General features: G+C 33.1%; 1 protein-coding gene across 1 annotated transcript; it reads right to left on the bottom strand.

Moving 5' to 3' along the window:
- Positions 1 to 2,111: 2,111 nt before the first annotated feature.
- LOC149145775 (putative aspartyl protease At4g16563) lies at positions 2,112 to 3,623 on the bottom strand. Its single transcript, XM_089449790.1, has one exon. The coding sequence runs from the start codon at positions 3,616 to 3,618 to the stop codon at positions 2,185 to 2,187; it is 1,434 nt and encodes a 477-aa protein (XP_089305916.1). The 5' UTR covers positions 3,619 to 3,623; the 3' UTR covers positions 2,112 to 2,184.
- Positions 3,624 to 13,320: the final 9,697 nt, after the last annotated feature.

Raw genomic sequence — 13,320 nt, 5'->3', positions numbered from 1 at the left:
AGATTGATGTCTGCCATAATTATTGTTGTATTGCAATTTGTTGGTTTTTGGTTTGTTTTTTTTCTCAGTAATGAGAAAACCTCGTTTATGGAAGTTGTATAAAGTTTTTTTTTCACAGTATTTCAATAGTCATGCCATGTAACAGGAACTCAGATGAGAAGGTTATTATTAAACCCTCCTAACTCTGGCCTTTAGAGGGTTTTGGGGTTTGGAATCGTAGTCTCACTCATGTTGAAATCTTTAGAGGCATCACCCATACGCCCGTAGTGTAGGAATATACAAGCAATATAAAAGCGAATCTCATCACCAACTCCGGCCTCTGGAATTTTGGTGTTTGGAATCGATTTGCAGTAGTCTCACCGGTGTTCAAATCTCTGGAGACATCACCCATACCCCATAATGTAAGAGGAAGGAGACATCACCCATACTCCATAATGTAAGAGCATACAAGCAATATAAAAGCACGTCTTATCACGAACTCAGAACTCCAATTTTGATATTTGGAATTGATTTGTAATAATCTCATCTGTATCCAACTCCCAATTGGATACCAATTGACTTGCAATAATCTCACCGGCATCCAACTACCCGAGAAGCAAATAAAAACTGAAGTCGAAGCTTCAGAGTCATGTGCCACATAGGGCACACATAGTGAATTAGTGAAGCAATCCGAGAAATGGTGAAGTTTCTCCAATTTTGCGGTGAGAGATATTTCCGAGGTTCACGCGCAACAATTCCTTCCTGTCTTGCAATCCGAGAAATGGTGAAGTGATCTATCAATTGACAAGTCCGAGACCACAAGAGATTTTCCTCCTTAATTCCTGTTCTCGGGACTTCGGATCTTTGTTCTTTGTAAAGTCACAAGAGGATGGAGAAACTTCTGTTTTCTTCGATCCGATATTTCTACGCCTGATACGTCAGTTATCAGAGCCGAGAAGACAAAAAAACTATTTCAAAATACACAATTTTTTTCTTGACAGTTTTCTTATTTAGTAACCAAAGTAATAAAAATTCTGAAAAATATATGTTGAAAAATAAACAATTGAAATGATAAAATCAAACATAAATTTCATTTTCAAATTAAGTTAAATAAATATATAATATTTTGAATGATCGTGATTTATCAATCTATATAAAGAAATCAGAAAACTATAGGAAACCATAGAAAAAGGATGTAAAACCCCCCATCAAAATGAGCCACTAAATAATCTTTATATTATTTATTATAAAGATATTATTATTTTTACACTGTTTACATTATTGATAAGCTAATATTGTTATTTTCCTGTCTATGTCAGTCTCTGTGTAACTTTAAAAATGTTATTTTCTTAATTTAATGTAATGTTATATATCTATGTCTATATATATAAGTTTGTTAAATGTAAATATAAATAGAGTTTTTTTTAAATGTTAAACTAAATTTTTAAAGGTTTACTTTATTGAATTGATTTTATGGTCAGTATGATGTATAAATTTGTTTGTTAGTCATTAAAATTCATATGAAATTTTATTATTTAAATCAAAATAAAAATAACATGTAAAAAATATCAATTTATAAAAAAAATTAGATCTTCTAAATTAATATATCTTCTAATCTCATGTTAAATCCATATAATAAAATTTAAAACGAAAATAAACTTATATTAGATCATTGCGTTAAGTGACATTCGCGATTAAAAAAAAATTAATTCGCCCAAGACCTTCAAAAATCTTTACTATATCACTCCTAATTTGGTGGTTATCATAGAAAATCGATCATAAATTGATAATCGATTATGTTTTGGAATAAAGCTCTAAAGCATTTATAGGTATCTTCGTTTTTCGTTCGGATTATATAGACTCCTTCAATTGTCTAAATAGATGGTCACTACGACGCACCTGAAACCTGAATGGAGCAAGCTTATCAGCTTATAATATATAGTTTCAGCAGTTGGATGTGGAAATTAGGAAATCCATTTTTTCTTGCATCTCAACATATTAGAAGGCAAACTTTAAAACCTATTATCAATATCATATCTTCAAGAAATTAGGTACTCAATTTCTGTTTTGATAAAAAAAACATAATATTTATTGTGTTTGCATCGTTAATGGATGCTATTCCAACGGTTTGATAAACCAATATAAACGAATGGTTCAAAAGGAAATACATGCAAAATGTGCAGAGAGAGAAGGGTCATGAATGCATTAACCGTATGTCTTGCAGTTCTGTTGTCTGAAGCCCAAATGATTCTTCTCTCTATCATACAACATATAAAAGTTCTGCTGCTGATAGTTCCCTAATAGGGCAGCAGGTCCGATAGCATTCTCCAAAATACTGGTGTTCAGCATTGCCAAGCAGAATGAATCGGAAGTAACTTGCATGAAACAATTCTCATCAGGAAGTACCATGTCTGACCCTCCCTTGAAAATGAATGCAAATTCAGGAAACTGAATATTTGCCACACCAGAAAAATTATAACACAGTCCCAGACCAGTCATAGCTTCAAGATCAGCAGCTCTTCTGTATGCAATCTGAGAAGCAAATGCATCCACAATCTGCTTATAGATTGTTTCGGGAAAGATAGTGAAAGAAGTGCCTGAATCTATTATGGTTCCACCGTTCCCTTGACTGTCAAATGACAATAAATTGGAGGGCAGCTTCAAGCGCTTTCCACCAATACTCACCCCTTCCAGACCAATGTAATAGTGTCCAGAAGAAGCTGATACAGTAGAATTGATTAGAAATGACGTATAATTCAAAGGGATGTCCTTGGGGACCGCCATGTCACCAAGCACCATCCTGCTGGTCTTGTTTTGGTCATCAAACAATTGGTGGCTCTGAAGACAATACGCAAATTTATCCCCAATAAGAGGAGCGAGCTGGGAAGGCATAGAAAGTCCTCCTCTGCCAAATCCCGCAATGCCAGAAATCTTGGATGAAGCAACCGAACATCCGACTCCGAAGTTCTGTACTTCTCGTCTCCCTCCGCCCTCCAACGGTAAACCAAAAGTTTCAGAGAGCAGATGCCCAGTCGTGCTACCCTTGCCATACGTAGACAGGTAGTCCGGACAAGCCCCAGAGCAGTTCTGTAGGCTTTGGGAGCATTTCCCATTCCTATTCCCACAGAAGAGCTCTTTGCATTTTGGATCTTCACACCTTACATTCTGGGCAGACGACGATTTCCCTGGAAGAAAAACTCCATTAGAGGCGCTGATGTCTTTAGCGCAGTTGTTACATGTATAATTTTGGGTGCAGGGTAACCACACCAAATCACTGCCGGTGTCCATGATGAGCAATAGGTCAGCTTGTGAAGGGGTGCCCACCGAGAATTTGATGAAATACGCTACCGAGACGCTGCTAGCGTAGAGAGACTCCTCGACGGTCACTTCTTCAAGTGATTTGCTCTTCCTCTTCCTCTTCATGTGGTGGTCGTCATACATCCGGCGCTTGATTGCCCAAGCACGATCCTTGGATGCTTGCACCATCTTGGCCACTCTCTCGTAACCTTGAAGATCATTGTTGCTCATGTGAAGAGTCATCGAAATTCCATCGTTATGATCATTCCGTTTAGACAATATCACATGGAGCTGCAGTGCGAGGAGGATCAAGAAGATCAGATTCAGCTTGGAGGCCAACATATTGGGAATTCCTCAATGATGAATGGGATTGAAATGCACATTGGGAAACTTGAATATTAATAGGATTTAACAATGATGGAATTATTATTATTTAATTTATGTTGATGACCAGGTAAACAGATTGAAATAATCCAACCTACAAAACTGTGGACTCGTGGAGGCAAGAGTATTTGAAAAGGAAAACCAAATTTCTTCATTGATGTTTTCAATCCGAGGCTGTGGCATCCAAGGAGGTTGCCATAATTCTTGGTAATCGGTCTAATAATCCAGACCTCTCGATGTACGGAATCTACCCACAAAGAAACAGTCGTTGCTCCATTTTCAATCAATAAATCAATGACTACGCAATTGTGGACTTTGCTTTGCTTATTTCTCGACGCTCGTTGCAGAGGGCCACGTTGAATGCGGAGGAGTCTTTGGAAGGTATATTATACTTCAATCAATGAGTTTTCATCAACCCAGGAAGCAGTCGCTGCTCCTCTAAAGTCTACGCGACTGTAGACTTTGCTTGTTCCTCGACGCGCATTGCGAAGTCTGGACGGCGCATTACCGAGTTTTCATCAATAGAATACCCTCATGTGAACCACAGACTTTCAATCAGGAGCCGGTCAAAGACAACTTCGTATAATGGTCATCAAAATGAATGAGAAGGAAGTTGTGTAGCAGCACACATATTCATAAATATGCGTTTTCTTATCCATGGCTCGATTCTTTAATCTCAAAATTCGTGTGACCATTTATGCAGTATTATATGCTTGTAAACATTGGATTTATGAAAGTAGTGGCGGTTTATGCGTGTGTTTTACGGTGAATTTCGAATATTTCGTACTGACTCTTTGCAGGCTGTGACACGGACTTTTTACTTGGAACACAGACCATTGGAACTGGTCAAAGACAACTTGGTATAATGGTCATCAAAATGAATGAAAGGGAAATTGTGTAGCAGCAGACATATTCATAAATACGCGTTTTCTTATCTATGACTCGACTTCTTTAATCTGCAAGATTTGTTTGATCATTTATGTAGTATTATATGCTCATAAAAATTATATTTATGAAAGTAGTGGCGGTTTATGCGTGTCTTTTACTGAGTTTTGAACATTTCGTAGTGCCTCTGTTTTGCAGGCGGTGACACGCCCTTTTTTACTTGGAACACAGACTATTTATGCGTGTCTTTTACTGTGAATTTCGAACATTTCGTAGTGCCTCTGTTTTGGCGGAGAGACGCCCTTTTTACTTGGAACACAGACCATTGGTGAGCGAGAGTTTAACCATTGATGAGGAGAGGCGGAAGGAGATCATTCCATGATATTGGAAGATGTGTTGAGATTGTGAAGGACGAGCTGTGGAGACCGAGCAGTTACAGCGTTCCAAAAGTCCATAAACAGATTTTTTTAATCACCATGAAAATATTTCGTAGCGCCTACCACTTCTTAAAAAAGCGCTACAAAAATATTCCGTAGTGCCTACACTTAGAATTTCTGCACTGCATTTTGGAGTCCAGGTTACTTTTCGGTCTACCGATTGCCATCAATTTGTGGTATCAGAGCCACGTCTGAGGTAGAGCTACATTTGACATTGCTGTTGTTGCCTATGGTATTGGGAGATGGCTATCCGAGTGAAGAGAGCACGAGGTCGAGGAGGGAGACCCGTACTTAATGCAGAACTCCATGAAGAGACAGAAAGCTGCAAGCTTGTTTAGAGGCTATGGATACAAGTAAGCAAGGAAACCTTGAGGATGGATATGACAGCGGATCTGAGGAGGAAGCTATAGAAAAAGGGAAGCACTTGTTTACGAAGCTTAGGAAGTATGGAGTATGATGCAGTCTGAGCAAAAGATTTTGAAGTAGCTCTGAGATGTGAGTTATTACCGTTTATTTTGCCATGTATTTGCCATTATTTTACTAAGATAATATATAGTCCTTTTCATTTTGATGCTGGGCCTCCAGACATAAGTCACACATAAAAAAAATGGTGCATTGCCTATGTTTTTTTCTCTTTGTGTTGCTTCGTCATGGATGGTGTATTTACGATTATTTCATGCTTTTTAAGCAATTTTGTTTTGCATCACTGAGGAAAAGATCTCAAATTATGTTGAAGAAAAGATTTCAAATTATGTTGATATCTAAGTACGATTCTTTATTGTGAATTCTGATTGTGGATGGTTACAAGGAACCAACTCAAAAAGGGTAAAGGGTTAATAAAGTCTTTTAACATTGAGATCAGATGTACAACACAAAGAAAGAAAATGAAGGATAATGACATGCACAAGGAGAATGAGAAGGCTTTCGACAATGCCTTTTATTAGATAACATATTGTTAAAACAAGTTGTTTGCAGATTATGTACGAAGAATGGAAAACGAGGGCAAGAAAGAGGTTGATCCAATAGATGATAATACATCATTAGACCTAAGACGTGGGGGATAACCCCCTAAATATCCACATTCAAGTCCAAGTTGTTCCACTCCCATATTTCCTCTCATTCTCATCATTCAAATAGTCATGAAAAAAATGCTTCGAAAAATCCGTTTTTAAAGTTAGATGTGAAATTTAATTTTCCCATGTTTAATGGAGAATATAATGTAGAGAAGCTTAACAACCAAGTTAGATAGATCGAAGTTTATTTCCATATATATCATATCAAAGAGAATGAGGTGAAGACCCAATTAGAATCTCTTTAGTTGGACATCACAACTATTGTATGCTAGGAGAGAAAACTTCAGAAAGTTAACAAGCATAATGGTAAATTCCATTCATCATGGTTACACTAAGAGGGAAATTTACTCACTAGGTTAAAGGAAAAAAGCAATGCTAGAGTGGAAACATTTGAGACAAGGTAGAGGTCCGAGTGTTCAAAGTTTTACAGAAGATTCTAGGAAGCAAGCATTGGAATTGAATATTCCTTTAAACTCAATAGAAACTTTAATGAAATACATTGGTGATTTACAGTGTTATCTTTGTTATTCATTGTTGTTGTTTGATCCCACTAATCTAGATGAGGCTAGTGTCAAATAAATTCACCTTAAAAATAGGGGAAGGCATGAACAACATGACCATGCAAAGAAGTAGATGAAAACAAAGAAAAAGGAGGAAATTTCCTCTTACCCTCATTGCAAGAAAGGCAGGCATGATGATGAGAAATTCTGGAAAATAGATCCTCAGCTATAACTTAAGAAGTATCGCGGCAAGAGGAAGCATAAATTTTGTTGCTATTTTGCAACATGACGTTGGTTTTGATCCAAGTGGTTAGATGAACATCATAAGTGTTTGGATTGTAGGTGTTGGAAGAAATATGGGTAAAGCATCAAAGAATGCATGGATTCAAGAACTTGAGGAAATTAATGAGAAATTCAAGTAGAAAATGTTTATTTGAGGAGATTATCACAATAAGTATAAGAGGAAAAGTAGGGATTATAGCTTTAGTTACAAGGAAAAGAATAGGCCTTGGAAACGTTGTAGTGTAATGAAGGCTTAGAAAAGCCATCATCACCCAATCCAGAGTGAACAACTGATGTAAATCGTGTTAGTGATTCTTCAATTTCATGTTCTCATTATGACAATGATTTTCGTGCTTTTAAAAATCCCGGTATAGGCGTTGGTTGGAAGCTAATGAGTAATATCAGATATGAAGGGAAAGGCATATAAATTAATGGACAGGGCATTGTGAATCCGATCCAAGTGGTGGAACTACCTCGATATGCACAACTAGGATATATTAGAGAGGAAGTTGGAACATTCTCCAAGTTCATTGAATAAATAATACCGAAGACCACATATGACAGACATTCCAAAGTTGCAAAGGTAAGAGAGTCTAAGTGATTGTCGAATGAGAGCACAACACACCATTCCATCAATTATGATTTCTAGTCATCTGCAAATGGAGGTGAGCAGTCAATAGGATGAGCTGAGTCAAATTCGCCTCACCAAAGCTAGAACAAAGACAACCACTGAAGGAGGGTTATGTCATTTAGGAAGGAGACACAACATAAATAATCATTTCCACATTGGGACAAAAAGAATATCAAGAATGTATGGATGAAGAAAAACAATTGCAACCATTGCAACAAGGGTAGACATAAGAAAGCCACATGTTAGAAGCTCCATCGAGAGCTATGTGCAAAGAGGGACTAAAGAGAACCTATGAACGAACCAGCTAATGAAGCAATTCAAGAAGAAAGACAATTATATTAAGAGAGCCAATTAGCCTAGTTAGGTAAGAGATGGGTATAATTTTTGTCTATTTGGGTGTGGCCACCGTTGTAAATCACATGTTTCTTTTTAAAGACACCATAGATGGGAAAAATCTGATAAAAGTGATGAACTATGTAACACCACTTGTATATGAAACATAATGGTATGTTAACCTTTTATTGGATTGAAAAGGGTATGTGCTCTATTGTAAATCAAAGAAAACATGTATAACCTATGTATGTAACTTTTGGGGACCAAAATTCCTTTAGTGGAGATGAATGATCGAGGATGATCCAAAAAGGATATAAATTCAAAGTCCTCAAATTTCAACAAAATTGACTCCAATTTGTAGAGCTCAGTGAGCTATTTCCAACAACATGAACGACACCTCAATCGTAGTTGATATGAGGAAGTTGTGCTCATTTAAAGTTTTACACAAACAACAAAAATTATATGCAAGTGAGAACCACAAGATGCCATGTGGCACTCCCATAGGTTACCAAATTGCAACCTAGTTAGTAAGCCCATGTAGGACCGATAATAGGTGATGTGGCACTATAGTGTTCATGAGGAAGCATCCCAATTCAACACATGGTTGAATGTGAAGTGCTAATTTTGCAATAAATGGACCAATGTGAAATGGCCACATTGCCCAATGAGAAAGTGCCACATTGAACCTAAATTAGCCCATGTGACATTGAAGTATCCACAATGTCGTTTTGTGTCTTATACGCATGGAGACGTGGGAAATACTTTTTTATATTTCTTTTTTAATGTATGGTTAATACCATATATATTTAATTTAAATAATTTTTGTTTCTAAACCAAAAGGGGATGTTCTGGAGCATTCGACCCTAGGACCTCCCTAATGATCGACATTTTATAAATATCTTTCCAACAAATATGCAAACAGATGACTTCGTAATATCTATCCATAATTTAATATTTAAGTGATACTTATGCACATGGGGCAATGGAAGGACACGACCCACGCCTATTCAATGGGGCAAAAATTTCAAGGTTGTGAAAGTGTGCCCAATCATGGGCATGGTTTTGGAGGTAACACAATTTTAATTGTAGAGGCATTTATTGCACAAGGTTATCACATGAGTCTGAATGCAAAGATTCTCGCAGAGGGCCAATAGTGATGGTGACAAAACCATATGATGATTATAGTCATTCTTCTAAAAATTTTGAGGGGAAACCACTAATGCTATTAGAATTGTGGTATGAGTAGAAAATCTGAGGGCTCATGCCTAAAGTCGATTTTCATCATTAATGATTAGCATGTTTTATGACACATAGTTGCACTTGTCAAAACACAGTCAAGTCTATACTCAATTTTTGAAAATTTTGCAAGGAATCTATTGATGTAGTCAAAATTAAGATATGTGCACTGGATTTGATGGCTCAAGGCTAAATACCACATGTGTCATTAAATTCTTGGCACAAACACTAAGGTAACATTGCAGAAGTGAGAAGGTGGTCATGTTTATACTATAAAGTTTTATAATTATGAGGCATAGATGCTGGTATGGAGTATGTTGTAGTATGAGCAGTGGATTTTTAATTCAGCCTCAAATGTGAGTTATTTTCATGGATTTTTTCCATGTACTTTTTGTTATACACCAAAGATAATATAGAGGCCTCTCCACTTTGAAGATAGGCCTAGTGACAACTCACACATTGTGAGTGAACTCTGTTAACAAATCTTGTCATATTGTCGATGTGGCCTTCGTTTTGTGTGGCTTCTTCATGAATGGTTCATTTATGGTATTTTCATGCTCTTTAAGAAATTTTGTTTAACATCACTAAAGAAAAGATCCCAAATAAAAAACACCCCCCTTAATGAGTACTTTTCTTGATATTTTGCTTAATTGAGTCTTCACCAACATATTTATCCATTTTGAAATTTCATAAATTGAGCTTTATCACAACCATCCGTAATTATCTATACATCCACTAGATCCCTTGGAAATACAATTTCTTCAAAATACTAATTCAATTTTTTGTTGGTACTAACTAAACTATTGGCCATTCTAATAATGAACTTCGTGTTACGAGAACATGTCGGTCATCGTTGCATTTGTTAGCTATTTAGGAAAGTTGTTTGGATATTGAATGTATCCAAATTCAATCTTACAACATGATCTATTTGATGTATGTTTGAAAATTCATTATAATTTATTTATTCCATTTACTAAAATAATGTTTTGGTATAAAACAATCCCATATGCTCATAGAGGCCACAATCACATTTGTAATCACATTGATAAATCCGTCCACATTTCTATGTCTATGTGATTTCTTCTACCATGGAGGAGAAATACACATGAAATAAGCTATAAATAACTATTATAGGAAAGAAAATATGATTGCCATGGACCTCACCAAGAGAGATTTTGCCTCATTCATTATTTCCAAGTTTTGTATCGACCTAATTGATTCACAGGCACTAAAGGATGTTAAACGAATATTGAAATTCATGAATAAGAGAAGCACCAATTTATTTGACTAAATACCATAACCCAAGAATGCGTATGTCCATTATGTTGTAATCATAAGGAATTGTGGCAAAGAAAAAATTTCACAAGATTTTATTATACATTCTCGTATGTTTTTTTTTATTTTTTCCATTATTATATCGATAACCTTCTTCACAAAATTTGTAAGGACATATCAATTCAGAAATGATTTTATTTTTTAGTTTGCATAAAAATTATCATGATGATCCAGTATGATAGATTCAACACCATCACAACTCTAGCTCCAAGTAAGTCATAAAATTACAAATAGCATACAATTCTTGTCATGATCAAAGTGATCCATCAAATAAATAATGATAAAAAAGTGTGTTCATACATGTATTTACTTCCATTCTGATAGAAAAGTCAACTCTATTGATTTAAGGCTAATATATGAATACAAAAGGTGGTTTTGGTTCCAACTATTGTGCATGGTGAAGGATTTTAGTTAGAATTCATTCATAGTGAATTAGGAAAGTATATTGGATTGGGGATTGTGTGTTTCATTTTCCTCTAATTAACAATAAACAATATCTTCAAACTTTCACAAAACTTCCATATTATTTTTTGTGATGGCCCCTTTTATTACCAAGACCACGAACCTATCTACTCTAACCTATTCCTACAATAGATAAATCTCACATTTTCTCATATATCTAAATCTTCTTAGATAAATCCCACATGTTCTCATATATCTAAATTATCTTGAAAAAGAGTTACACCTATAACTACTAGCTCTGATACATTGTAATTTTTACATAATATTTCTTAAAATATAAATTAGATATAAAGAACATTATGACAAAATCACATATTTTTTCCACGTTACAATATATTTTATAATGAGATATCCTTGAAAATTGGAAAAAAAACACTAATTAAAAAAAATAAAAAATAAAATTATAAACTTGATGAAAAGTAATCACATATAATTTGAACAATTATTATAAATAAATATAAAAAATTTAATATTAAGCTTATATAAATATCACGCTTATTTTTAAGGACCACCGGATCAAATTACAAAATAAAGAAAATAGAGATAAAGCTTTGACAATTTCACAAATATTGTTTGAAATGTTATTTACCATTGAAATATAACTAGCTTATAATATTCGTAAATAAATATATAAAAATTAATATTAAATTTATATAAATATCACATTTATGTTAGAAGCCCACCGGATAAATTACAAAATAAAGAAAATAGAGATAAAGTTTTGACAATTTCACAAATATTGTTTGAAATGATATTTACGATTCAAATCGAACTAGGTTACAATTTCTCAAAATATGTTAAAACTAGAATGATAGTTAAAACATGATAAAATATTTTTTAAAATTCAATTTATCATATTTTGCCCTTTTTTGGTACTATAAACTTCACTAAGGAACAAATATATAAGAATATTTTTTAACGAGTTTAAAATTACATTTTAATTAGACTAAATATTATTAAAGATATTGTTGAAAATAAAGATATTATTGAACTATTAATAATTCAATACGAAGAGGATGAAAGACTCTTTAAGATGTATAATTATGCTAAAATAGTCTTAAAATTTAGGAGGTATATACTTATATTATTGATATGTTCTGACCATTGAAACTAACTTTGCAATAATTTCAAGAATGGTAAAATGTATAATTGCCAAGTATTTGGATTTACTTCAGTATTTATATAACATAAGCCAAATTTATTAAAAACTAATTATATTTATTTAAATAATAATATAATAATTTATTTTTAGTGATAATATAATGAAAAATAATTTACAATAATCAAATAATTGTATTGATTTGACTATTAATATAACACAAAAGAATAAGATGCATCATTTAAGAGTGAAAAATAATTCACTCAGGAATTTGATATGGTACATTGAATTTAACATCAATTTAGCGCAAATTAATATATGAAATATGTTGGCAAACCAATCTCACGCCTATACTTTGTTCACTGGTTGTCATTTATTTATTAATTTTATACATGAAAACTATTGTAGAATAAATTAAGATATATAAAATATATTCATATATTGATAAATATGATATATTAAAATCAAAATTATATAATAAATTTTAAAATAGTTATGAAAATGTATAAATTTGGAAAAATAAATTACTAATATGAAAAATAAATAAAAAAACAACGCAGCTTCATTTCAATATTATATATCTCAAGTTAATGCTTTGATTGAACTATCAAACAAATTATCTTCATGAATAATTCAAAAAGAAAGCTATCACTTGCGAGCAAAAGAGAAGCTTTCAAAGACCTACTGAGTTTGGATATTAAACAATACACTATTACAATCGAATTATTTTTCTTCTTCATCATGGCATATTATTAAGCTTTTTTTAATGGTTTATTTTAATCCTATGTAATTCTTAAATTATTTTTCTTAGTAATATTTTTGATAAATTAATAATAATATTTATAATTTTAAAAAATAAAATTTATTTATAATTATTTTAATTTTAAATTTATCATATATCAACAAAAATTGAGTTTCTCAACTATACATCTTTCTTTACATTTTATGATTTCAAAAAGATAATTGCATGTCTAAACAATTACATTGGACCATCTAATACATAATAAAATAGATTTTTACTAAAATAGAAATCATTATTTAAAAAATGTATATAGAAAACCTTTTAATTTGCAAAAGGACATTTAAATATTTTAATATATAATTTAAATTTGATTATTATAATAGATAGTATTTGTATAAATAAATCATTATAATTTGCAATAAATTTCTAAAGTGCTTATAAATATTTTGGTCTTTTATTTACCATATAATTTTTTATTGTTTTGTGATATTAAGAGAGTTTATGATGACACCATTTTTTCTTGGGTTGTCTAGCTCTCATTTACTTCTATTTTCATTTCCATAACATTTACAACACTACTAACCTCTTTAACTTGTTAACCTTGTTAAGTCAAAATAATTATATTGGTTCTTCGTTTCCTTATTT

The sequence above is a fragment of the Pinus tabuliformis genome, chromosome X (assembly GCF_031772625.1).
Source record: "Pinus tabuliformis cultivar Carrire ecotype Pingquan chromosome X, CPIR1, whole genome shotgun sequence".
NCBI classification, from domain to species: domain Eukaryota; kingdom Viridiplantae; phylum Streptophyta; class Pinopsida; order Pinales; family Pinaceae; genus Pinus; species Pinus tabuliformis.
This window is presented reverse-complemented; position numbering and strand designations above follow the sequence as displayed.